Raw genomic sequence first — 27,282 nt, 5'->3', positions numbered from 1 at the left:
TTAATCAGGTAGTTTTAGGTACTATGAAAATATATGTGCTTTTCTTTATATTAAATAAGATACCATATTTCCTTTAGTATATTTTGGGTTTTATTAATATAAGGAGTACATATGATGAAATTGCTGTTAATCTTAGAGGATTCTCAATTTTAAACACGTTGCCATTGAATGAATCATTTTGAGGAAATGAGCCAACCATTTTGGGTAGGGGCATTAACTCTTCTAGACCACTTGGTTATCATTAATTGGTATCCTAGTAACTTAAGAATTATTGACCCTGAAAATGCACATCTGTCAACTGTGGGCTTAATTTTCTAGTAAGATTAATCTTTATCTTTCAGTAAAGGGTAAAACAGAGACACCAGAGTCCTTTATAAGTCCCGTGGATTCTCTCAAGATTCTAGTGAACTAGTTGCTAAGACGAGAGAAACACTGGTGTGTTGTTCTGAACCTAATTGAGTCCTTTATTTGACTATGACTCATCTATAGTTCACAGATTTATTCCATGCAAGTCATGTAAAATAACTACAGTGTGGTTTGTTTTGCTTAGTTGGTTCCTGTTTTTAGTGATCCGTCAGGATGTGTTTGCCAGTCACTGAAGCAGGCTTTTGGGAGCTGGTGCAGCAGAGATTGGCACAGTGCAGCCCCAAGGCGGCCTCATGCTTTGTGCCCCTTCCCCTGTGGCCCCAAGCCTCTTCAGAATCTATTTGAGGAAACTGAAGGTGTTCATATGTACACAGGGCTATGTTTAGCATAAAAAGATATTCTTCTTTTCAAAATTAGCATGATTCCTGATCTCTCATTTCCCCCATTTGGAAGAGAAGAGGCATTAAAGCCAGAGGGTCAGTGTCTTGTACGATGTGTTGATTTAGTTGCCAGCATCAAAAAGTTCTAGGCTTCACATTGAAATCTGGATTTTGATTTTGTAATTTAATTTTATTGATTTGAGAGAGAGAGAGAGAGAGAGAGAGAGAGACCTCAACTTGTTCCACCCATTTATACATTCATTGCTTAATTCCTGTATGTACCCTGACCATGGATAAAACCCACAGCCTTGGTGTATCGGGGTGATGCTCTAGCTACCCAGCCAGGGACAGGTATTTTTCTTTAAAAACTAGAAGCACTAGTAACATAGGCCTTACATTTCTGCAAAGCAACTATTAGCTGACGTCTTAGGGCACACACTCTGGCTTGCCCCAGCCCTCACTGGGTCTTTCATAACCCCTGCTTGAGCTCTGTTGGTGTTGGCATTCTTGCCCTGTGAATTATCTATGTAAGTTCCTTGGATTGTACCAAGGTGCTGCAACTACGAGTTGATGCTTCTCATCTCTCTCATGTGATTACTCTTTCCTTTGGGCACATCCAAGGGATGAGAACCCAAACATGCCAAGACGTTTCTTTTCAGAAGGATTTATAACGAAGTGAGTTGAATGATATCTAGTTAGAGTAAAAAGTGATTGATTTTCAAATTTTTAAAAGAAATTATGTAAAGTAGGCTGTTTTAAAAAGAGAGGGAAGAGAGAGATGAGAAGCATCAACTCATAGTTGTTTATTGATTACTTCTCATAAGTGCTTTGACCAGGGGGCTCAAGCCAAGCCAGTGACCCCTTGCTTAAGCCAGCAACCTTGGGCTCAGGCCACTGATTCTTGGGCTCAAGCCAGCGACCTTGGGATTGTACCAATTTTCCCGCACTAAAGTTGGCAAGCCTGTGCTCTGGCCAATAATCCTGTGCTCAAACCAACGACTTTGGGGTTTTTGAACTGGGGCCCTCAGCATTCTAGTCCAGTGCTTAATCCATTGGACCACCATAGGTCAGGCTGCTGCTTTATCTTCTGCCCTTGTTTCCAAATATGAGATGTTTTTCTCTGAGCCTATAAATGTGTGTGATTCAGGTACCTGTTCATATTTTAGTTAAAGAGAAAATCCACAATTTAACCTACCAATAAGTTAAAGTTTTGGTTTTTAGGGTTTTGCCACTACCAAAAACCATGGAACATGCATTTTTACCTTGTCACCAGTAGGAATGTGCTTGCTTAGTTTTTCTGTATGTGTATGAAGGAGATGGGTAGTCATTCATGCTCTTTTCAGCTCTAAAATGTTATGGTTCTATTGTAAAAAGAACCTTGAATTTTAGCAGTTGGATTCTGAAGTTGTCTCCTATACCAAACCCAGTAGCATATCTTTTAATACTTTTCGTTCTAAATTATATTTCTTGTTTTGGTAGCAAATAATAGGAAGTTGGTTTTCAACACCTGTTCAGCAAACAAGAGCTGCTTTCCTTCTTTTGATCTTAGCAACATGTCCTCGAATAAAGCAGTTCCTTGAATAATGTCATGTCATTCAATGTCATTTTGTCATAACGTTGATGAAAAAACATGTATTCCAGGCCGGGACCACGGTCTGTGTAGGGCTTGCACATCCTCCCCATGTCGTCGTGGATTGTCTCCAGGGACTCGGATTTCCTCTTACATTCCAAAGATGTGCACTGTAGGTGAACTGACATATCTGCATTGGCCCACTGTGATGGGGTGTGGGCGGCACTGTGATGGAAGGTTGTTCTATCCAGGGTGGGTTGCCGCTTTGTGCCCTGAGCAGCTGGTAGAGGCTCCAGCCACCCTTGACCCTCAACTGAAATAAGTGGATTGGAAAATAATAACCTTACTTGTTCTTATTAGTCACCAGATGATTTTAGGAATATTGATCCTATAGTTATATAGACAACTCATGTTTATGTGTGTAGGTACAAGTTTCTGTACAAGTATACCGAATTGTTAGGGGATGAATGAGTGTAACTGTTTTGGAGAACTAACAAACTTTTTCTCGTTTGATGTCATTTGTTTCCTCTAGTGCTATCATTGCTGAGGATTGTGTGTTAATATTTATTTACAGGGATTAGGGATGACTAATAAATATATAAAACATGATCCAAAAGCCACTAAAAACTCTGGATCATGTTGGAGGGAAGATATACTTTAAGATTTTTTCCCCTAATTAGGTGGAACTTTTGTGCATTATAAGTAGTGGTTAAGAACATAGATTTTGGCTTAAGAAAGACGGGTTTGAATCTTGTCTTTACCTCAAATTAGCCTCATTTCCTTTTTTAAAAAACTTGTTTACCGACTTTAGAGAGAGAGAGGAAAAGAGAGAAAGAGAAACATGAATTTTTTGTTTCACTATTTAAGCATTCATTGGTTGATTCTTGTGTGTGCCCTGACTGGAGATCAAACCCACAACTCTGACACAATCAAGACAATGCTCTAAACCAGTGGTCACCAACCTCCGGGGCTACGGACCGGTACCGGTCCGTGGGCCATTTGGTACCTGTCTACAGAGAAAGAATAAATAACTTATATTTTTTCCATTTTATTTATATTTAAGTCTGAACGATGTTTTATTTTTTTTAAATGACCAGATTCCCTCTGTTACATCCGTCTAAGACTCATTCTTGACGCTTGTCTCAGTCATGTGATACATTTATCCGTCCCACCCTGAAGGCTAGTCCATGAAAATATTTTCTGATATTAAACCGGTCCGTGGCCCAAAAAAGGTTGGGGAGCACTGCTCTAAACAACTGCACTACCCGGCCAAGGCTAGCTTCAATTCTTTATCTGTAAATTAGAAATAATAATAGATTATTCCTCATAAGGTAGTTGTCATATTTAAATAAGAAAATGTACACGATACCCTTATTCAGTGACTGGCATATAGTAGTAAACACTGTATTTAATAAAGAGCTACTGTATCTGCATCATCGTCATTGTTATTTTAACACTGTCTAAATGTATGAGTAAATGTAGTAGATTCATCTCTTTGCCTTGGCTTAGAATCTGAAATTTCTGTAGTTTTAATAGATTAGAATGTTAAGGCTTTAAGGAAATATAAGCGGGAATTAATGTTTCTAATGGATATTACTGTGGAGTCAGAATATGCGTGTTCATTTTCCTCTACCTTTAAGTGAGACAGTTCTACCTGAGCAACAGGGCTGTTGTGAAGATGAAATGGGATATATTTGCTTAGCATATAGTAGATTGCGGGCTGCCCTTCCTTCCCTTGACATACATGACAGTAAGAGCAAATTTATACTGTAGGAAAATTGTATATTATCTATCTTCAGGTAGTCTTATTAACTTTACAGCTATGTTCAGAAGTCACCAGGATACTAAGAAGTGTCCTAATGTTCTGAATTGGTTTGATGGTGTTCTCAGCTGTTTTGGTGAAGTCATGAATTTCTGTGTCATGGGTTTAATTTCTCTCAAGTTTTAAAACATGGTACTTTTTAAAACAAGACTTGAGTAAGTATTTTGTACCACTAATAAAGTATTGAATACCCGCTATATTTTCAGGATTCTAAGATTTATTACTTATTGTGAGAACTACATGGGGCTAGTTTTAGCTTTCAGTCTTCTTTGAGTATCATGACACAAAATGGAAAAAAATGATGGTTCTGCCTGACCCCGGGCAGTGGCGCATGGATAGAGTATCGGACTGGGATGTGGAGGACCCAGGTTCAAAACCCTGAGGTCTCCAGCTAGAGTGTGGGCTCATCCGCTTTGAGCAAAGCTCACCAGCTTGAGCCCAAGGTCACTGGCTTGAGCAAGGGGTCACCTGGTCTGCTGTAGCCCCTGGTCAAGGCACATATGAGAAAGCAATCAGTGAACAACCAAGGTGTCACAGTGAAAAATTGATGCTTCTCATCTCTCTCCCTTCTTGTCTGTCTGTTCCTATCTGTCTCTCTCTCTGTCTCTGTCACACACACACAAAATAAATAAATAAAGATGGTTCTGAGCTGCAGACCATATAGCATTAATTTTGTGGTCTGGGTCACAAATCCAGTGAAGATAGGCATGAGTAGGCATATTTTCATGTAATTTGTGAAGACTTCCTGAATATGATTTAGAGGATGGTGACAGTTGTATAAATAATGAAGCAGGATAATTTTATGAGGTATGAGAGTCAAAATATCCAAGATACCCATTCCGCATTTGATTCAGAAAGTATTGACTAGACCTGGCTGAATAGCTCAGTTGGTTAGAGCATCAACCTCATAAACCAAGATTATGGGTTTGATCCTCAGTCACGGAACATACAAGTATCAGCCAATAAATACATTAATGAGTGGGACAATGAATCATTATTTCTCTCTCGCTTTCTCTCCTCCATCCTCTTTCTCTCTAAAATTAATAAATAAATAAAAAATTTTAATCCCACAAAGTGTTGATTAGTACGTGAACTTCCAAGAGTATAAAGGCACCAGTCTTTTATGTGACTTAAATTTATGTGACTTAAATGGAATTAGGAAGTACTGTATTTTTTGCTGCATGAGATGCATTCCTCTCCACCCCACAAAGTGGAGAGGAAAATGCCCATGCGTCTTATGGAGCGAATGTTCATTTTTATTTATTTTTTTTAGCTGCTGCGGGCCACTGCGCAGGTACACATATATAGAATGAGGGCCAGCGGGAGCGTAATTACGCCCGCCATGGCAGTGTGCGGAACCCCGGCATCTGCTGAGTGATCTCCTGGTTCTGGTTTCCACAGTTGCATGCAGTGCAGGAGGGAAGGCGAGTGACATTGTGTGGGTGCGTTCTTCTGGCATCATCGAGGGCAGCCTGAGGGGCACGCTGCAGTGGTGGAGGGCTGCGCTGCAGCTGCTGGAGCTCTGTGTGAAGTGCTGACGTCACTTGCTGCCCTATTAGTGCTTGACCAGTTTAGAGCACATATTAGCAAAACTACAAAAAAAAAAAAAAACTTTAAAGAAGTAAAGACTCATCTAGCTGTAATTCCTGGAGGTCCTACCGCCAGTTGCAACCTCGACGTTTCCATCAACAAACTGTTTAAACTCTTTATGCGTGAAGAGCGGAACAAATGGATGACTGCTGGTAGTTTTGACCTGACACCAACTGGACAAATGAAGAGACCCACTATCACTCAAGTTTGTGAATGGGTGAAAACATCATGGCAGTCAGTGAAGAATGAAACCGTGCTTCAGTCATGCAAAAAATGTGACATTAGCAATGCCTTAGATGGCACTGAAAATGATATCATATTTCAGTGGTCCCCAACCTTTTTTGGGCCACAGACCAGTTTAATGACAGAAAATATTTTCATGGACCAGCCTTTAGGGTGGGACGGATAAATGTATCACATGACTGAGACAAGCATCAAGAGTGAGTCTTAGACGGATGTAACAGGGAATCTGGTCATTTTTAAAAAATAAAACATCGTTCAGACTTAAATATAAATAAAATGGAAATAATGTTTATTCTTTCTCTGTGGACCAGTACCAGATGGCCCATGGACCGGTACCGGACAGTTGGGGACCACTGTCATATATGAAAATAGTGAAGAAAGTGATACCAGTGGTTATGAGCAATTGAGCTTCTTAAATTCTGACACTAGCGATGATGAGTTCCTGGGGTTCCCGGACAACTAGAAGAGTATTTGAACATTCAAGTCTCTTCTCATTTGTTAATAACAGTGTTAATGGTTGTTAATACTGCTATTCAGTTTATATTATTGAAATGTTATTGTGGTATATTTTGTTAAATATTTTAACACACCATTTAATTCAGAATATTTTTTTTCTTATTTTCCACCTTAAAACCTTAGGTGTGTCTTATGGTCAGATGCATCTTATGGAGTGAAAAAATACAGTGTGTGTGTGTGTATCTGAAACCTAGAATTTTCATACATTTTGTTGCTTACGATGAGGCCAAGTAAAATTGAGTTGATCATAAGTTAATATAAATAAAATAGTGCAGGGAGTATTACAGTATGGTATCACTATTAAGGTGGTATGAAATGACTAAAGTTTGGGTAAAACTGTTTTAGACTATATTCTGAGTTGTGGAGGAAAATGTGAAGTTCAGTTGGAGATGGAGCAGTGTTGTAGAAGAAAGATAAGTTTGAGGCGTAGAGGTGACTTAAAACTTTTTAAAACTAGTGAAGGACCTCTTCATGTTTAAGGAACTTGCTTCGGCTCAGAACTAAATTTCTCCATTTTTTTCTTTCTCCCTTCTTCTACTGTAATACATGTTTCTACTACTGATAGCTGCTACTACTAATACCATACTGGGGAAGGTTTTCTGGGGTGAGGAATATTTTTTAGAAGGCTTCTGTAATGATACTCTTAAAATTTATTTCTGACTGTGCCCGCAGGTTGTCTTGCAAGTTATTATGTAGTATATAATAAATATGGCAGGATTTGGAGACTCAGGCCGGATTCTATTTGAACATTTTTAGGGGTGAAAACAGTACAGGGGCCATAGATTTTTTTCAGGATATCAGAATAGGGTGGAGGTTTACTATTGGGTAATGTTAAGAAATAACTGATTTGAATAAGAGTATTACAGCCTGTGTTTTTATTTTACTTGGCTTGCAGACCTAATAATTATTTATTGATTGACACTGTGGAATACTTCATGGCATTCATCCTTAAGAGTGTGTCTTAAGCCAAAAGCATCAGAATGGAGAAATTCTTAATATTGCTCTAGAAGTTGGTGAAGCACCCCCCCCCCCCCCCGGTTTGGCTTTCTAGTGGCCCATGATTGCCCTTTTATTTTTTATTTTTATTTTTTTTTTAATTTTTTATTTTTTTACAGAGACAGAGAGAGAGAGAGTCAGAGAGAGGGATAGTCAGGGATAGGCAGACAGGAACGAAGAGATGAGAAGCAATCATTAGTTTCTCGTTGTGCATTGCAACACCTGAGTTGTTCATTGATTGCTTTCTCATATGTGCCTTGACCGTGGGCCTTCAGCAGACCGAGTAACCCCTTGCTTGAGCCAGCGACCTTGGGCTCAAGCTGGTGAGCTTTTGCTCAAACCAGATGAGCCTGCACTCAATCTGGTGACCTCGGGGTCTCGAACCTGGGTCTTCCGCATCCCAGTACGATGCTCTATCCACTGCGCCACCACCTGGTCAGGCCCATGATTGCCCTTTAGACCAGTGATTTTTCAATCTTGTTCATCTTGTGGCATACATAAACTAATTACTAAAATTCTGCAGCACATGGAAAAATACTTTTTTGGAATCTGACCCCTCCCCTCAAAAGTATAATTTTGATTCATTCACACTAGGCAACTATTGTGTTGGCTGTTGTCATTTTTTTATTTGACAGTCTAAGGGAGAGGAGGTCAGCGTCCCTGACTAAATAGTCAGTTATTACATGTTTTAGAAATTCTGCGGCACACTGGTTGGAAATTGCCGCTGTAGACTACAGGCACAATTATGGGGAAGTGTTGACATGACCAGTCTTTGCTTTCCTCTCCTAGCCATGCTGCTCTTCTCAGGAGAAGCTTTTCTGCGCTTTGTGTTCATCCTATATATGGCTTGACACGGGTGGGGTTAGGGGATAATCCTGCAGGACAGACCCCTCCAGGCTTATCAGCACTGGCCTGCTGGACAGCACCACAGCCCCTTCCTTGGCTCCATCCTCCTAGTCCCTGGGTCCCCGGATTCCAGCCTCTACATGTTACCATGTTTTCCCTATAATAAAAAAAAAATTTTGTTTTAAGTGAGAGGAGGGAGATAGTAAGACAGACTCTCGCATGTGCCCTGATTGGGATCCACTTGGCAACCCCAATCTGAAGCGGATGCTCCAATCAGCTGAGATATTTTTAGCACCTCAGGCTGATGCACTAGGACCAGTGAGCTATCCTCAGCCCCTGGGGCTGATGCTTGAACCAGTTGAACCACTGGCTGCCGCATGGGGAGAGGTATGGGGAAGAGAAGCAGAGTAGCTTCTCCTATGTGTCCTGATGAGATGAACTTGGTTGTCCATATGCCAGACAGATGCTCTGTCCACTGTGCAAAGTGGCCAGGGCCTCCCTATGTTAATTAATGCATGATTCTTTAGAAACATATTGCAGCCACTAGTTTTCAGTAAGTGATGACTTCCTCAGAGCTGGAGAGACTTTGGTTATTTCAAGTAAATCGGAGAGAGATACAAGCAAGGATTGTATCATACAGTTATTAAAAGATTTAAAAACCATTACAGTAATTTTCTTCAGCATTCTCTTCCCCATTCCAGAGGAAGTTTTCTTAGATACTAATTAAGTAAAAGTTGTGTTTGGGTGACAATGTGGAGAAGTGGGAAAGGCTGGAATGAAAGATAGGATTTATATATCATGGTAGGGTAGCATAATAATAAAATAAAGTCATGTCTGTATTTTGTTGTGAATGTACTGTGTACCAGGCCCTGTGCTTAAGTCCTTTCCATGCAGTGAGCTTAATAGTTGGTCCCTGACAGAACTACATCTGGAAGTTAGTGTGTCAGACTCGGAACCTAGCTAGCTCATATACTTATGTAAGGACAGAACCACTGGGGATGACTTGGAGGACCATATCAGATTTTTGACAATCCCTCAATTTGCAAAGTCTGCTTAAAGTTCTTCCGTAAACTTGAACGAAAAGCTTAAACTTCACAAGAATTACTGTGGGCATCTGGGTAAGTTGCAAGTAATGAGCTACAGTGAGAAGTGGGTCCTGAGGTATTGAATTCACATTTGTGGCTAAGTAGGATTCCAAGTCTACGCATGTTATAGAATTTCAGGGCTATTGTCAAATCCACAGAGTCAAGGACGTTTTGGATGTATTTTTAGTGGCCATAAGTATCACACAGTCATTTTGCTTCTGTAAGCTCTAGGTAGAGACTTGATGAAAGCAATACATCAGCCTTCTCTTTGTAGTTGGAACTCAGTTCCTATAGAGTGTCTTTGAAAACATGTGTTTCTAATATGTGAAATTGGTTTGGCAAAAAACAAAACAAAATTATCAGTATAGTAAAGTTTGAATGCACTGTTGTTCAACACTTAGTTGACTATTGTGCTTTTTATTACTCTGATTTTTATTTCCCATTGGTGTGCTATATAAAAAGTAATTATATGTAGAATATATAGACTACCCATAAAAAAGTTTTATTTTTTTAAGTTATGGTTTTTCTTATGCATAAAATTACAGTATTACAAACTGCTTTAGTGATATATAAAAAAACTTAGAAAACTTAAGATCATTTGTTTTAAAATCCATTATGTTGCAATTACTTACATGAACTTTTATTTCCATCTAGAGTTTTTTAGGTTCTTTTGCCTCTGGTCCGTTGTGTGCGTGCACGTGTTTACGAGGGTGGGCCATAATGAGAATTCCCTTAACCTACTCTATGAATAAATTGCCTTTATATTTTGTCTTGCTAATATGTATTTACATATAATACCTGGTGATAGAATTAGTTATAGAGTAACTTGTGAACTAATTGAGGTTTTTAGTTCAGACCTATTCTTAGGTGTAATTGTGCAGACACACTACTTACTAGGTGGGGTTTATAGGAACTCCCACTGGTGGCTGAAATACTTTGCTTATATACCATCAGCTGCCTAAGATCCTGCAGATTTTTATATCGACTTGTTTAAGCAGAGATTAAACTATTTGGGAGTTTTGCTGTGTGGTTGGAAGGGTGGAGGATTGCCCATTTCATAAAGCTGTATGTTTTTAAACTCTATACAAGTCAAAACTGCCAAAGGGACAGGTGTTGCCAACTTCAAATGTGCAGGGGGAAGGCAAAGATCGCTAAGCAACAGTATACTTGCGAGAGGGTTTTTAGGAGCAGCGCCAGGGGATTTGTGCCTGGGAGCACTTGTTGCTTCTTATGGCTCAGAACTGGGGAAGAGAGGAAAAATTCTTTTCTGTCAGGGCCACCTGTGCAGTCCTCAGCACAAAGACACCGTGCTGACAACCCTTAGGGCTGCCAAAGGGATGTATGGAAACAGGAAAGCTTGTTTGCCAGGTAGGAAGGCAGTAAGATGTTCACAAAGGTAAGTGTCCCGCAGTGTACAGCTGCCCCTCAGTAAGTGTGAGGAAGTGCAAGCATCGAGTTCAGGTGGGGAAGAAGGAGGCAGGAGAGAAGCCTCAGAAGGAAGCATCTCTCCCTTTCTTTTCCACTTTCCCCCTGCCTTTCCTTCATTTCTCCCTCCCCTCTCCTTTACTTTCTCTTCTGCCTCCTATTAGGGGCTGACGTCAAAGAAGGATCACAATAACCTGCAGTTCAATGCTGCTGTGTGTGTGACCTTATAAACAAGGTAAATAAGCTTCCCAGTCACAGGTATTCGGCCCCTCCCATGTCCCCTCCCTCGGTATACACTTGATAGGTAGCAGACAGGTGGTGTGGTGTGGCTTTTTTTCTCTTTCATCTGCCACTGGAGACTTGGAATACCTCTTGAGATTTGCATGATTGTTGGTTTGGATTATGGATTTTCCTTTCCTCCCTGTTTCTCTCTAGTGAAATAATGGAGTAAGTGTAGAGAAAATATAATGTTACAGTTTTGCTATCTGTACAAAATCACAGCATTTTTTTTAGAAAACGTGTTGTAAGGAAATTAAAAGCAATTTAAAGTAAGCAATTCCTTACCACTCAGATTTTTCTGTCCATCTTTCAAGCTCTGATCTTGAACTTCTTCTGTATAACTCGGCAAATGTTGATGGTTTCTTTTGTTTTCCAAAGGTAAAGGTATAAATAGAAGATGTTGGCAGTTTAAATGCTCATATATGTGTGTGTGCACTGTGTGCCACCCCTCGCTGCTGCCCCACCCTCTCCTACCCTTCTGTCCCCTCCCCCTAAGCTTTTATTGCTTTGTTTTTGTTTTTGAGTAGACAAATGGAATTTAAGTCAAATTTAAAAGATTGTGCAGTTCCTACCCAAATATAAGTAGTATTGTTTTCTACTGGTCTAAGGAGTATTTCAAAGTAATCATGCTTGAGTACAGGCAAGTGCAGTAGATAACTTCTAATGTTCTTGTAGCCTTGTGGTTCTCATTCATTTAGCATAGATTGTGATCACATACTCTGTATCAACAACATGAGGTGTAAATTTATGTGATGGAAGTCTAGTTGGAGAAGATGACAGTGTTTCCATTTTTCCCCTCAAAAGATAAAATGTGCTTACTTTAGGTTAAGCAGTAGTGAATCTTCTATCAACCAGGAGAGAGCTGAGAAATTAGGCAGAAATAATGAGAAAAGAGGGAGAACCCTCAAGTTATTATATTGCAAACTCTTCCTGGGTTGATTTGAATTCAGGTTTAGTTAAAGTATGTCATAAAATGCATTGGAGAACCTGTTATCCTCCAGACTTAGGAAGCAATAGTTTTCTAGTGCCTTAAGTTCCCCATAAGTAATTCTTTTTTAAAAGACAGTGTTCTGGTTAAGTTCAGAAGAAGCTGGTTTATTCTGTTCTGCAAAAACCTTCTGAGAGAATTTTATTAAGGCAACAACTTTTTTGACCTTGAGATTCCTCTTAAAAGTTTTACCTAGAAGAGATGGTCAAGTAGATATGACTTACCTGCTGAGAAGCCAATCTAATAGATAGACAGCATTGTTGCAGTGATAAACATAATACTGCTTATTTTTTACAGAGGATTTGGTTGTCTACCAATTAAAGAACTTTAGGTTGAAAGAAGGATCTTTTTTTTTTTTTTAAATGACACATACCTGTCCCCTCAGCTTTCCTATTCCGAAAACTGGCACTGTGGTTGTGATAATGTCAGAAAAGTAACGTAGTCTCCAGGAGCATTTTCCCAGCAGACCGTGTGCCAGGTGTATGGAATCGTCAGGAGGCCCACAGTTGAATTTATGTACAACTGAGATATAATTTACTTCTGCTAATTTGACCCTCTCATCTTTTAAAGGCAATTTTCAAGGGCAACTGCTTTTGTTACTATTAGAGTGATAGCCTGTTTTTCGTGTTTCCTTTTCTCTGTAGTCTTCACGATTGTGAAAGAAAAGGGAGAGAACTGGAACTATGTACAGTCAATGCAGGAACAGTTGGAGAGAGTTATGACAAATGTGGTTGAGTTACACTATTTGTGCCTTAAAACTCTCAAAAAAATTGGAGTGTTGGCCTAGAGCTCTGGATTGAAATCAAAGGAGTACTTTAAAACTTTTCCTTTGCATGTGTGAGTCAGTATGAGGGGTCAAGAAGGGTCAGAACTGTGAGAGGTATATACTGAGATGGAGAAAAATGCAGGGAGAGCTAGTGATTGCTTCATGGCTTCAAAATGGGCACAAACCTACTGTTCTCCACTGTAACTTTTACAATTTTGGTCATAAGGTGGTGGCACAGTGAATAGAGCATCGACCTGAGACGCTAAGGACCCAGATTTGAAACCTTGAGGTTGCGCACGACCTGAGCACAGGCTCATCAGCTTGAGCATGTAGTCGCCGGCTTGAGCCCAAGGTCGCTGGCTTAAACCTAAGGTCACTGGCTTGAACAAGGGGTCACTGCCTCATCTGGAGCCCCCACCCCCATGAAGGACATACGAGAAAGCAATTAATAAACAACTAAGGTGTTTCAACTAAAAGTTGATGCTTCTCATCTCTTTCCCTTCCTGTCTGTCTCTCTTCTCTTTTGCAAAAATAAATAAATAATAGAATTTTGGTCATTTATACTATGAATGCTCACAAGCTTTAAATTCAGATATTAGAGTACATTTATTTTACAAAAAAAGTGTCTCCTTGGCACATTTTAATACCTATTTAAAATAAATTTAAGCCTGACCAGGTGGTGGCACAGTGGATAGAGTATTGGATTGGGACATGGAGAAACCCTGGTTTAAAACTGTGAGGTCACCCACTTAAGTGCGGGCTCACCAGCTTGAGCGTGGGATCACAGACATGACCTCATGGTCACTGGCTTGAGTTCAGAGGTCACTGGCTTGAGACCAAAGGTCACTACTCTCTTGAAGCCAAAGGTCACTGGCGTGAGCAAGGAGTCACTTGCTCTGCTGTAACTCCCTGGTTAAGGCACATATGAGAAAGCAATCAGTGAACAACTAAGGTGCAGCAATGAAGAATTGATGCTTCTCATCTCTCTCCCTTTCTGTCTGTCTGTCCCTCTCTCTTGTCAAAAAGTTAAATAAATAAATAGATTTAAGAATAAATTTTTTATATATATCTACTTTGCCCCTTATACTGATACTTGTTGACTAAATATTTGTTCAAAACTTTGTTATTACACATATTTTTACTTTTAAGTTTAATAAATCAATATCAGATGAATTTTGCTGGAAGTTTGATATAATTTGTCTTCTTTCAGATCAAACTTATATACAAAGATAATGCAGGAAAAAGAAAAAATTAAGTGTACCAAAGATTAGTGGAATTAGTAAGCTTTTTTTTTTTCTTAAAAAATGACTAAATCTGTTTTTTAATAGATTATAGAAAAGCAAAACAGTTCCTTAAATTTAGGTGCTCTTTGATGATAGTATTAAAGAAATGATTTATAGCAATTCATAACATTATATTAAATGAGTTGTACTTTTTCAGAATGCTTTTTGGCCCTTTTATAGACTCTAGCAACTAACCTGGCTGTTTGTCGCCCAACATTAAAGCCCAAAATAAAAAAGAATAGAAAAGGAATGTACTTGTTCAGAATTAAGATGTAAAGAGCAGGGCTATCTTTGCCTTCTCTCTTCTGTGTTTATTATAGTATCAGTAATCTCTAGGTAGTTTGAAGCCCACATTGTTTCCTTAGAGTATATATCCTCCTAGCCTACTGCTTCAGTAATCCCATCCCCACCCCACCCCCACCCCCACCCCCACCCCCCATTCTGGTGTTCAGGATAAAATCTTTGTCTTTTGACACAAGCGTGGATTAAGGGGTTTATTTTATTCATATGACTTCAGTTTCTTTCAGCCTCATCCAGAAACTGATAGAAAGTTTTGGTTTTCTTGTGATTCTGTAGTCTTAGTTTATGGCCAGCTCTGGGAAAAAAAAAAGTCCAGGCACCCTGTGAAATACAGAATTAGACATGGTTTCTGAACATTGTTTGCCCTTAAATTTGATAGACATATGCACTCAAAGGAGGAGCAGTAATACAGGTTTATGAATCTATAAATCTGGTCATGGTTGACAAAGTAATTTAATAGTGTTGTTTTCAACTCAGAACCATCAGTTAGTATAATTTTTGAGAGAACACTTGTGTTTCTGGGTGTGTCTGTATGTAGGAGAGGGGGAGAGAGGCTGAATGGGGGTGGAGTAAGCATAAGTTACAAAACACCAAACTGCAGTTTATCACCTTCTCTGCAGTGATATATTTTAATGGAGAGGGCACCCATGCTTTGCAAATTAATGCACCCACTCAAAAATAAAAATGAAACCCCTCCTAAGAAGGAAGTTGTTTTAGTAAGAATTGGTTGTGGAAGGGGAAATAGATCTTTATCATCACTGGAATGGAACCAATGTCTAGACTTTTTTTTTTTTTTTTTTTTTTTTTTTTAAAGCAGTGTTTTTTAGCCAGTCTTACTAAATCAGTCATGGGTTCTATGCCCACAGTGGGCTTCATGGGGTCTCTCATGTGATCTTTCATCAAAGGTACAATATTTTAGAGCCTAGACCATTGAGGATTTCTAAGACTGTTACTATTACATGGTAAATGGTAATAGTTCACAACCAAAAGTTAGAAAGTTAATGAATAACTGAGATTAGACCTATTTACTATCTAACAATGGTAATATTTTTACATTTGTTTATCATCCAGGTACTTTTAAAAATCAACTTAAACCTATCTCAGGTATACTTCTCCACCTCCACTCTTAACTTTTACCTCAAGAAGCTAGTTGACATATCACAAATATCTACTGAAATATTTCTGTATATATGCATCAGCTCTAAATAGGGTATTTTAAAAATAGGAGATGTTTTTTGTGACTCTACAGCAGCTTTGCAAATATGTCAAAATTTACATCCTAATGATATCTCTGGAAATATAGTAGGAATAAAATAAATAAAACCAGCCCTTTTATTCTTCTTCCTTATTTGTTTATATATGTATATTAAGAAACTGTTTACAGTGGAGAATATTTACTTATTGTTCTTATTTTTATTTATTTAAATCAGGTATTAACTAGATTATAGCCTGACCAGGTAATGGCACAGTGGATAGAGGGTCAACCTGGGATGCTGAGGATGCAGATTTGAAACCCCAAGGTGCTGGCTTAAGTGCGTGGAGCAAGGGGTCACTGGCTTGGCTAGAACCCCCCCCCCCATCAAGGCACATATGAGAAAGTAATTGATGAAAACTAAGGTGCCGCAACGAATTGATGCTTCTCATCTCTCTCCCTTCCTGTCTGTCCCCCTCCGCTTTAATAACAAAAACAAAAAACTAGATACTAGGTTTTATAATTAAAAGATGTTTTCTTTTACTAGAGATCAAAAACAATTACCAGAATATTTTAATAGTTCAGTTACTACAAATTCTGAGCTTTTTTTTTTCTTTTAAATTCAGTGAGAGGAGGGGAAGCAGAGACAGATTCCCGCATGTGCCCTGACTGGGATCCATCAGGCAAGCCCACTAGGGGGAGATGCTCTGCCCATCTGGGACCCTTGTTCCATTGCTCAGCAACCAAGCTCTTCTTAGTGCCTGAGGCAGAGACCATGGAGCCGTCCTCAGTGCCCAGGGTCAACTTGCTCCAATCGAGCCATGGTTGCAGGATGGGAAAAGAGAGAGAAAGAAGTGAGAGGAGAAGGGGTGGAGAAGCAGATAGGCGCCTCTCCTGTGTGCCCTGACCCAAAATAGAACCTGGGACATCCACGCAGCAGGCTGACACTATCACTGAGCCAACCAGCCAGGGCAAATTCTGAGCTTTTGTAAGTATTTATACACTTTAGAAAAAATTATCTCTGACACCAGTTAATGTAAATTACTTTGCTGTTATAATTGAAACAACTGGAAAGAAACACTCTCTATTTGTATTGATCTTTAAAGTTTTGATACTTCAAAATACTTCATTCTGTACAGTTTAGTTTTATAAGATTCGGCAATGGTATTCAGAGGTGTTTTATATAAAGTTTTTTATTTTTTATTGATATTAGAGAGGGAAGGGAGAACGAGACAGAAACACTGTCTTTTCCTATATGTGTCCTGATACGGGCTTCAGTCTGCTACTTTTGCATATTGGGACGATGCTCCAACCAACCGAGCTGTCTGGCCAGGGCCAGGGGTTTTCTTTTTTTTTTTGGGGGGGTGTTAAGATTGTTTTTTCTTTTGTTAGTGAAAAGTAGACAAGGAGGTGATATAGTTTGCCTACAAAAGAACAGTTTACTTAAAAATGAACTTTAAAAATGGGATATTAGCTCTCATTTAAAATTTTTTAAATTGAATGTATTGGAGCGACATTGGTTAATGGAATTATACAGGCTTCAGGTGTACCATTCTATAACACAGCATCTGTATGTTGTACTGTGTGTTCACCACCCCGAGTCAAGTCTCCCTTTATCACCATTTATCCCCACTTTACCCTCTTCTACCACCCCAACCTCCTTTCTCATTTTTAATAAGTAAATTGGGATGCTAGTACATCTTCCAAGCTTCCAGTACTTTTTTTTTTTTTTACACAGAGACAGAGGGATAGACAGAGGCAGACAGGAACGGAGAGAGATGAGAAGCATCAATCATTAGTTTTTCGTTGCGATCCCTTAGTTGATCATTGATTGCTTTCTCATATTGCCTTGACCGCAGGCCTTCAGCAGACTGAGTAACCCCTTGCTCGAGCCAGCGACCCTGGGTCCAAGCTGGTGAGCTTTGCTCAAACCAGATGAACCTGCGCTCAAACTGGTGACCTCAGGGCCTCGAACGTGGGTCCTCGGCATCCCAGTTCAATGTTCTGTCCACTGCACCACCGCCTAGTCAGGCCCAGTATTCTCTTTCACTGTTTATCCTGGACTGTTACTCGCACCTGTCTCAAGGAGACATACCCTTCCTTTAACCAACCCAAGCATGCCTGAGGTACCCTCTCTCGCACCAGTCATGATCTCATGTTCTGTCTCATCTGAAAGTGCTCCCTGAGAAATTCATGTCCCTAAACTGTGCTTATGATGCAATTATCCCTTTTGTGAAAAACTTCTAATTGAGTTGGTGGTGGTAATAGAAGTTAGTTGTAATAAACAGTACTTTTTAAAAATTTTTCTAATTGAGAATTTCTGAATCTTAAAAAATTTATTCTATAAAGTTTCTGGAGTTTTACAAACAGGAAACATATTGGTTCTAAAATGTAGGGAAAAAATTCAGAATTTACTACCTCCATAATTACTTTTTGATAAATTCATGTTTCTGAATTTTGTTGGAAATGCCATGAGGTAACAAAATCAAATTCATTTATTTCACAAATAGTACTTTCTTATCTGTATTAATCCAGAATTATGCTAAGGCCTGGGAGACAGATGAATCAACCCCCCCAACCCCCCCACAGGAAGCCAGTGAGGAGAAGACAGACTAGAGCACCAAGGCCTGCCACTCAGAGTTGAAGGAGACTGGACAGTCAGGTGAAGGGAGGCTCCGGAAAAGGCGGCCTGTGTGTGTGACACCCCTGCTTCCACACTGTCGGCTCTTTTCCAGATGCTCCTGTGTAAGGAGAACTGCTTGGTCTACATTTTTGTTGGATGATTCATAGTGACCTATAGATTACTCATTGTTCTAAATCATCTTGACCTTTACCAATCTCTTTCTTCCTTTCCTTGAAAAATTTACTTGGAGAGCTATAGACATGTCTGCAATTAGCGCAGTACTAATTGTGTTAGCCTTCACCTCTGTCCGACAGTTTGGTATTTTTTGTAAAAGAGGTTTCCAGGTTTGATGTGACTAATTCTTTGCTTCGTATTGAAAGTTTATCACTTTAAAAAAGCTATACCAAGCCCGGGCTGGGAAGCTTTGTTGGTTAGACCGTTGTCCTGATATGTGGGTTTGATCCCTGGTTAGGGAACATACAAGAATCAACCAATGAATGCATAAATAAGTGGATTAACAAAATGATGTCTCTCTCTCAAATTAATGAATAAAAATTTTAAAAAAGGCTGGGCCCTGGCTGGTTGGCTCAGTGGTAGGTAGAGTGTCGGCCTGGTGTGTGGAAGTCCCGGATTCGATTCCTGGCCAGGGCACACAGGAGAAGTGCCCATCTGCTTCTCCACCCTTTCCCCTCTCCTTTTTCTCTATCTCTCTCTTCCTTTCTTGCAGCCAAGGCTCCATTGGAGCAAAGTTGGCCCAGGCACTGAGGATGGCTCCATGGCCTCCACCTCAGGCATTAGAATGGCTCCAGTTACAGTGGAGCAGTGCCCCAGATGGGCAGAGCATTGTGCCCTAGTGGGCATGCCGGGTGAATCCCTGTCGGGCGCATGTGGGAGTCGTCTTTCGGCCTCCCTGCTTCTCACTTTGGAAAAATACAAAAGAAAAACAAAACAAAAAACTATACAAAACCTTTCCTTTATTTGAAAATACTTGGGAGGAGATGGAGGGTGTTTAATTTCTTGAAGGGATAATTTTAAAAAGTTGGTTTGCAATTTATATAATAATACTATTTATTATTCCTTAAGAAAACTATTAAGTGTGCCTTATTATTTTTTTCTTCTTCTAACTCATTATCCCTCCTTCCATATTAACAACCTATAGCATTCTTTTTAAAAAAAAAACAAACCTGTGTGCTATGATTGTGCCCATAAATCTGTCCATGGATTTTAAAACTTCTTTTCCTAAAATCCTGGGTGTAGATGATTTAAACAGTTGCCCAAAGTGCATGATACTTCTGAAGTGAGACTGTTAGCACCTTTATACCTTTTGCAGCCAAAGTAGGCACACCCAGGCAGGCAGTGTGAGTGTGTCCTTGGAGTAGGCATGGCTATCTGGGTAATTTATTGGGGGTTCACAGAATAAAGTTAGTTTTATGTCAGAACCTTGTTGAAGCAGGCCTTTGGTTTCCTCCTCTAATCTGTTTCTTGGAAGTACTGATTATACCATCTTAAGAATAAATGCTTGAATTTATTTGTATGGCCTTAGCTTTAACATATCTTGTCTTATTTCTTCCTCAGAACAATCTTATAAAGCTTCGTGTATTTCAGAAGTGTCTGCTCAGTATTTAAGTGTGATTGATCAAAAGAGACCCCCTCCAATAAAAACACCCTCTCTTTCAAGGACTATATAGTCTAGTTTGGGAAACAAGAATGAACTAGCCAGCAAACCCTGGTCCAGGTCTCGCTTGCACGGGTTTCCCCAGGAGCCCTTCACAGTGCGTTATTGAAGGTGGGCTCTCCATCTGCGAGCAGTTCAGTGTGCTGAGTGTTGGATGGGGCAAGCTCAGAGCGCTGATTGGAGAGCTGGAGGCACATTTCTATGGGTGTGTCGTGGAGAGAAGGAAAGTTACACAGAGGAAGGCTAATAAAAAATAAAGCAAGTCTGGCAGAAGAATTTAGGGGTATTTTGAGAAAAAAAATTTTATTTTGAGAAAATTTTTATCCCTTTTTTTAAACCTCAGTCTAATTTTTATTTTACTAATAAATAGATAATATATTTCATGATTCAGAATTTAAAAGATGAAGAAGTGCGCTCGCTCTCCTTCCCAGGAGTACCTTCCCCTACACTCTGTGCTTCCCTCAGGCACCTTACCTCTCCTTCCTTTTGCCTAAGCTCCAAGGACCCTTCTATCTCTGTAACTTTCTGAATGAACTTCCTCTTACAGTTTGAAATCAATTAATTAAAAGGCAAAAAGATACACAATAAAGATCTTCCTCCTACGCTCCTCCCCAAGCCACCTAGTTTTACTTTCTAGACATGATTGATGGTATGGGTTTCTAGTGTGTTATTCCCAATGGTATTTTTATGCATAATAAGTAACTCTACAGATATTTTCTTACTGTTACCTTTTCATTTATAGAAATATTGGCACATAGTACATCTTGGTTTTCTTCCCTCCTGCTTAACAATGCCTTCGAGATGACCCCATGTCAATGCACGAAGAGCTTCCTCGTTCTTTGTCATAGCTGCTTAGTATTTTTGTGTAAGCAGCATGTACCACAGTTCTCTTAGCCAGTTACCTACATGTAGGCATTTTAATGATTTCCAGTATCTTCCAATTTACAAATTAGGCTGAAGTGAATAACCTGTGCGGATGTCTTTTAGAACAGTGGTCCCCCAACCTTTTTTGGGCCATGGACTGGTTTAGTGTCAGAAAATATTTTCACGGACCGGCCTTTAGGGTGGGATGGATAAATGCACAAAATAAAATTATGCAACTGGCGTAAAAACTGTGGTATTTTAAAATATAATTGTCGAACTTATGAGACAAGCGTCAAGAGTGAGTCTTAGACGGATGTAACAGAGGGAATCTGGTCATTTAAAAAAAAATAAAACATTGTTCAGACTTAAATATAAATAAAACAGAAATAATGTAAGTTAGTTATTCTTTCTCTGCAGAACGGTACCAAATGGCCCATGAACCGGTACCGGCCTGGGGGTTGGGGACCACTGTTTTAGTACATGTAGGAGTTGGCGTTAGAAGTTAGATTCCTGGATCAAAGTATGAGAAATTAGATTTTGGCAACTGTTGCCAAATTACTGTCTGCAGAGGCTCTGCTGCTTTTACCCTCCCACCAGCCACAGTATTCAAGTGCCTGTTTCCACATATATTTCACAGAATCAGTTTTGTCAGGTCTCTTGTTTTTGTTTTGCCAATCTGATATGTGCAAATAGTTTCTAAGAGCATCTTAATGTTTTTAAGGAGAAAACAATGCAAAACAATTTCCTCTTTGTCCCTAGTATGCTTATGTTTGTTAATTAAGATGTTGACTTTTAATTCAGATAAGCAACAGTGTTTAGTAAGCCTTTGAAGCTCTAAAAATTGGAATTGGAAACATATTTTCCTATTCTAAGTTCTGAGACTGAACAATACCAACAGTGTGTGATTGGTGGTTGAGCCAGGCAGAACTGTTCCCTGCTTTTACAGAATTTGTAATCTGGAAGCAACGGAGATAAAAAATAAAACGTGCGTGCAGTGCTTTGACAGGAAAGTACATGCAGCTGTGGGAGCACACGCAGTTTCAGGAGGGAGGGAATCCGGGAATGTTCAAGTTTCCCGTCTGACCTTCATACCAACCCCATGAAATGGTTCAGATTGGTAATATTACGCCTTCAGCACCATGAGGAAAGTAGACCCCAACAAGTTGAATCGTATCCAGGATTGCAGAGCCAGAACCAGAATCCAAGATCTTCTGGCTTCCTTCCTCAGCATGCTGCCTCTGTGCTCCCTGCAGTTCCTGCTCGGTGACAACTAAGCCTTTTTGAGAGTCTCATTGTCATAAAAGTGCTGCTCTGTTGAAACTTGAGAGACTTGAACACAGTATTGCAAGAGCCTCCTGGTCTCAGTGGTGAGGTATATTTCCTCCGTCCGGCTCCTTTTAGCTTATTAAAACAAACTGTGCCATGTTTAGAAGACATTTACTAGCATATTTTATTTTGGTATCAGTGCATTTCCTTATGATTACACAATGTCATTCCAAGAGGAGTGAGAAATCAGACCAAGGCCAGCATTGCTGCCTTTTCTGGTCTGAAGTTTTTGAACTAAAGGATGTATCTAGAGTTGATGGAGCCTTTGGCACAGTACAGTTCTCCCCTTGCCAAGCTAATGATGGTGTATCTTACAATAAATGGTATCAAATGGAGGAAATAATAGTATGTAAAGCATTTAATGCAGTATCAAGTACAATATGTTCAATAAGTAGCTGTATCATTTTTAAAATTGGGTAGAATTATGGTTCTTGTGTTAAGACCATACTTCAGTGGGGAAGTGGGGTCTGTGCCGGGCAGTCCTCTGCATAGGGAACAGCAGAAGGGCACCGCTGTCTCCTCCAGGAGCCTGGATGTTGTCGGTGGGAGGTAACAGTGAGATTTGTAGCTGTAAGTTCTCTGCAAACTAGAGCTTCTTGATTCATGAAACTAGCATAGATTTTTGTTGTTGCTCTTTATCATCTCTTGTTCTTTGAGGACATCTTACCTGAAAATTTTCAGCCCTAACTCAGTGTGCTTGAGGGAGGCTGAGTGTTTCCTCTAGGCTGCAGTGTTGGAGGGGGAGCCGGAGCTAGAGCCGGAGCCGCTCGGAGCCGGAGCCGGAGTGGCGGTACTCTGCTGGAGAGCCGGGGGAAAGGGGGCTTCACGGAAGGAATTAGGTCAAAATGGTTTGTGAACTGCCACTCCCTTTTTGGAAAGTCTCCTTCCAGTGGCAGACGGAGGTGCCAACTTGTACTTTATTAAACAGGGCAGCCTGTCCTTCCAGATCTTTCTCTGCAAACACATCTAAAATATCTATACTCCAGTTTCAGAGCGATGACTCTCTGGTAGATGGAACATTAAACGGGCTCCTACTGTGCACACTGTCTTCTCAACCCTCTCTTTTAAAATGCAGTTAGAAAATGTATCTTGGTACACACAAAAGTATTTAGGTATAAAAAGGAGCATTAACTCTAATTCTCTTTCAAACAATTCATTGTAGCTGTATGGGTAGGATAGGTAGAGAAAACTATAAAGCAAATATGCTAGAATTCCAGTATTTGGGGTGTCTGAGTGAAGGGTTTGTAGGAATTTCTTTTACTGTTTTTTGTAACTTTTCTATAAGTATGGAATTCCTAAAGAAAAAGTTAAATACATGTCTTAGCATTTTTCTGTGCAAACTCATATATTTACTGTATTTTAAGTCTACTTAACATGCTTCTGGATGTACTGTAAAGGTCTTTAGTTGGATTCTTATTGTTGGTCATTGATCATTTTTTGGTTATTTGCCATTATAAACAGTACTGCTTAGTGATCTTAAAATGTGATATATTTCCAGGTATTAGAGTTTACATTGCTAAACCCCTTTGAAATACTCGTACTTCCATAATGGACCTCACAGGATAATTTTAGTAAATTAACTAATTAATATTCTCTCTCTTTTTGTTTTTTTTTTAAGCAAGAGAGAGAGAGGGGAAGGGAGGTACAGACAAGACGGGAAAGAAGAGACAAGAAGCATCAACTTGTAGTTGTGGCACTTTAGTTGTTTTCTCATATGTGCCTTGACCATGGGGCCCCAGTGGAGCCAGTGACCCCTTGCTCAAGCCAGCAACCTTGGGCTTCAAGCCAGTGACCATGGAGTCATGTCTATGTTCCCACGCTCAAGCTGGCAACTCCGCGCTCAAGCCAGAAGGGCCCACACTAAGCTGGCGAGCTCAGAATTTCGAACCTGGGTTCTTATCATCCCAGATCAATGCTCTGCCAGGGGTCCCCAAACTTTTTACACAGGGGGCCAGTTCACTGTCCCTCAGACCGTTGGAGGACTGCCACATACAATGCTCCTCTCACTGACCACCAATGAAAGAGGTGCCCCTTCCGGAAGTGTGGCTGGAGGCCAGATAAATGGCCTCGGGGACGCCTGCAGTCTATCCACTGCACTACTGCCTGGTCAGGCTAACCAATTAATGGCTGAACGTAAGAACTTATTTAGAATTTTTTAATAGGTTAAATGGTGACTGTTTAGCAATATGTATCTTACCCTGATACTAATAAATAGTAAGCTATAGAAAAATTTCTTCAGCCCTAGTTGGTCTCATGTAATAAAAATTTAGAAAGAAAAATGAATCTTTTAGTGACATGAAACATCTTGGCTAAGTGTTGACTGCTTGAGAAATTATGACAATTAGAAAGGTTTTTAGTGTCCTGACGTTGTAGCGTTTTGACTTTATTCTGTTGGGAGCAGTGTGAAAATGCTTTTTGCCCTCGTTCCAACATACTTCACTTTTTCATTGATTGCTAAATATTTTAATTGGATCCCCCTTCTCATTCCAGCAATAGATAGGATGAGGGGACTATTTGACCATAATTAGTACAGTCATATGCTCTGTTCTGTTGATTCATCTTCAACTTAATAATTGTTACTTTTCTAACGATGCATGTGAAAAATTGAGACCATAGACTATAGTTACATTTTACCCCTAGGTCAAAATAGCAGGACATTACTGCTAAAACATTTGTTTACTAATGTTTGGTTTAGGTTTTAGGCATTCCTTAATGGCTTTGAGGACAAAAAGTGAGTCCTGACCAGGTGGTGGCACTGTGGATAGAGTGTCCACCTGGGGTGCTGAGGACCCAGTTTGAAACTCTGAGGTCACCAGTTTAAGCGTGGCCTCGCTGGCTTGAGTGTGAGGTCATAGACATGACCCATAGTCACTGGTTTGAGCCCAAAGGTCACTGGCTTGAAGCCCAAGGTCACTCACTGGCTTGAGCAAGGGGTCCCTGGCTTAGCTGGAGCCCCCTAGTCAAGGTATGTATGAGAAAGCAATTGATGAACAACTAAAGTGCAGCAACTACGAATTGATGCTTCTTATCTCTCTTCCTTCCTCTTTGTCTGTCTGTCATCCCTCCCTGTCTGTCTGTCTCTCATGTGTGCATCCTCTCTCTCTGTCTCTCTGAAAAAGGAAAATAGAAAAAAAAAGTGGATAAGCCCATTATGTAGTTGTTGACATGCATAATGCCTGAAGGCAGGGCAGGTAGGACCGGCAGGTAAAAGGGATACCTGTGATTCTTTAGTTTTATACCTGCTAACTTCCAAGCCCGACCTCAAAAATAACAAACTGCAAACATTTCAATAGTGCCATGAAATTATGTGTTTTAGAACCGGACCCAAGCAGGTCCAATTACACTTGTATTTTGACATGTCCATTAGATTCGATTTCAGGACAGTGTGAATGTTGTATGTGTTTTTCCTTTTCCTTCTTCATTAGCATACCTTGGAAGTAGGAAACAAGTTTTTAAACTCTAATTCAGGCACTTGCAGCCAATGCTGTATTAAATTACACTCAAATTAGAAACAAGAGCCAGGAAAAGAACCCTTTTCCATCCACTCTAGCTATGAGTCAAATATTGCACCAAATTGACGGGGAAGACTAGCACTGTCTGCACAGCTGTGGCAGCAACAGCAGGGGTGTGTGTTGTATAGAACTTGCCCTGGGCACTTTGGCTCATTAATTGACATACATCAGAAGTTACTGTTCTTTTGAAAACCATGAAGTCATGGGTTTTGTTTTTCTGTCTCTAAGGAAAAGAATTTTTTTTTAAAGGTTTAACTTTTCCATTTTCTGTGCACTTAAAAAATATAAAGGCTGTAAAATAACATTTCCTAAATCCTTTCTGTGTGGTGGCACTAGCATCGGCAGCCATTGTTTGTTTAGGTGGGGATAAGGAAGAGGTGTAAGTAGTGGATCTTTTCTCCAAGAAAGTTAGGTGATTGCTCTCCTTAGGGTCTTTCTCTGGGGAATATTGTGTGTGTGTGTACGTGTGTATATGATGTGTGTATGAAAGGTCAAAACACTGGCTTGAAGTAGGGCTGAAGACATTTAGGTTTAAAATAATATTTTGGCAGGTTAAAGTATTACCAAAAAATTATCTATCCTTAAGTGGATATTGGCCACCTTACTGTGTAGGCTTATACTAAGATATCCAGATCATTGTCATTGTTGTGTACATTTAACTTGGCTCTAGACTAATGTTGCTAAGAAGGAGCAAACTGTGACACTGCTTTTATCCCTTTCTGCTTCCACTTTTGTTATATTTGTTATTCCTCTAGATTTAAGAATACACTAATTTTCTTTACACATTTTCCTTCAGAAACTTTTAACCTGGTGGTCATAATTATTGTATCCAGTGGAATATTGTATCAATATTCATTGTATCCAGTGGAATCTCTTCCCTTACAATTAAGTTGGGCTAATCTCTTTGTTTTATTTCATCCAGAATATGAAGTTCCTAATATTTAACTACTAAGGGCAGGCCCCAAGGTGATTCTAATTTTGAGAGTGTTGCTATATTAGTACCAGCATCTACTAATACTCTAATTGGTTTTTATTTTGTTTGTATGTATGTGTGCTGATTTTTTCTTTCTTTTTACTTTCAGCAGACCTATTCCAATGAAGTCCATTGTGTTGAAGAGATTCTGAAAGTGAGTTCATGGTTATTGTTTCTCACCTGAATAAATATTTAACTAGGCAGGCATATATCCATTTACTTTGACTTTAGTGAAAAGTTGCCATTTCAAATTCCTTTAAATAGGCCCAACACCACCTCAGACACCTCCAAAATCAGAATTGCCCAGAGTAGTAACAAAGGGAGTCTAAATACATTACCAAACTCTTTGACAGATTTTATTAATAAAAATGAAGTCTTCAAACTGCAGGACATCTGGACCAAAGTTTTAACACCTTTCGCTCAAATTTTGCTGGTTGCCCATAAACACCCATGAGAGTTGCTTTCCAGAGGGGGACTCCTTACACTGATGCAGTCAAGGGGGCACCAGCTGTTACCAAGTGCTTGATTTGTGCCTCTTGGTGGTTTATAGGGGACACCTCATATGTATAGCCTTATCTGCATTGAGATCATCACTTTCTAAAGGGATAAGAACAGAATTTAAATGGACATCTATCTGTAGCCCTATGAGGAAGACTTGCTTA

General features: G+C 39.7%; 1 protein-coding gene across 4 annotated transcripts in view; it reads left to right on the top strand.

The window, feature by feature from the left end:
- Positions 1-27,282, top strand: part of AFF1 (ALF transcription elongation factor 1) — a 208,351-nt gene that overhangs the window by 123,329 nt on the left and 57,740 nt on the right. For 3 of the 4 annotated variants that reach the window (XM_066279735.1, XM_066279737.1, XM_066279738.1), the window contains one exon: positions 26,730-26,774. In XM_066279735.1, the coding sequence (XP_066135832.1) occupies positions 26,730-26,774 (45 nt within the window). The remainder of the gene's footprint in view (positions 1-26,729; positions 26,775-27,282) is intronic. The other variant, XM_066279736.1, reaches the window with a different exon arrangement.

The sequence above is a fragment of the Saccopteryx bilineata genome, chromosome 5 (genome assembly GCF_036850765.1).
Source record: "Saccopteryx bilineata isolate mSacBil1 chromosome 5, mSacBil1_pri_phased_curated, whole genome shotgun sequence".
Lineage (NCBI taxonomy): Eukaryota > Metazoa > Chordata > Mammalia > Chiroptera > Emballonuridae > Saccopteryx > Saccopteryx bilineata.
The sequence above is the reverse complement of the archived record's forward strand: the minus strand, read 5'-3'. Positions and strand labels throughout refer to the sequence as shown.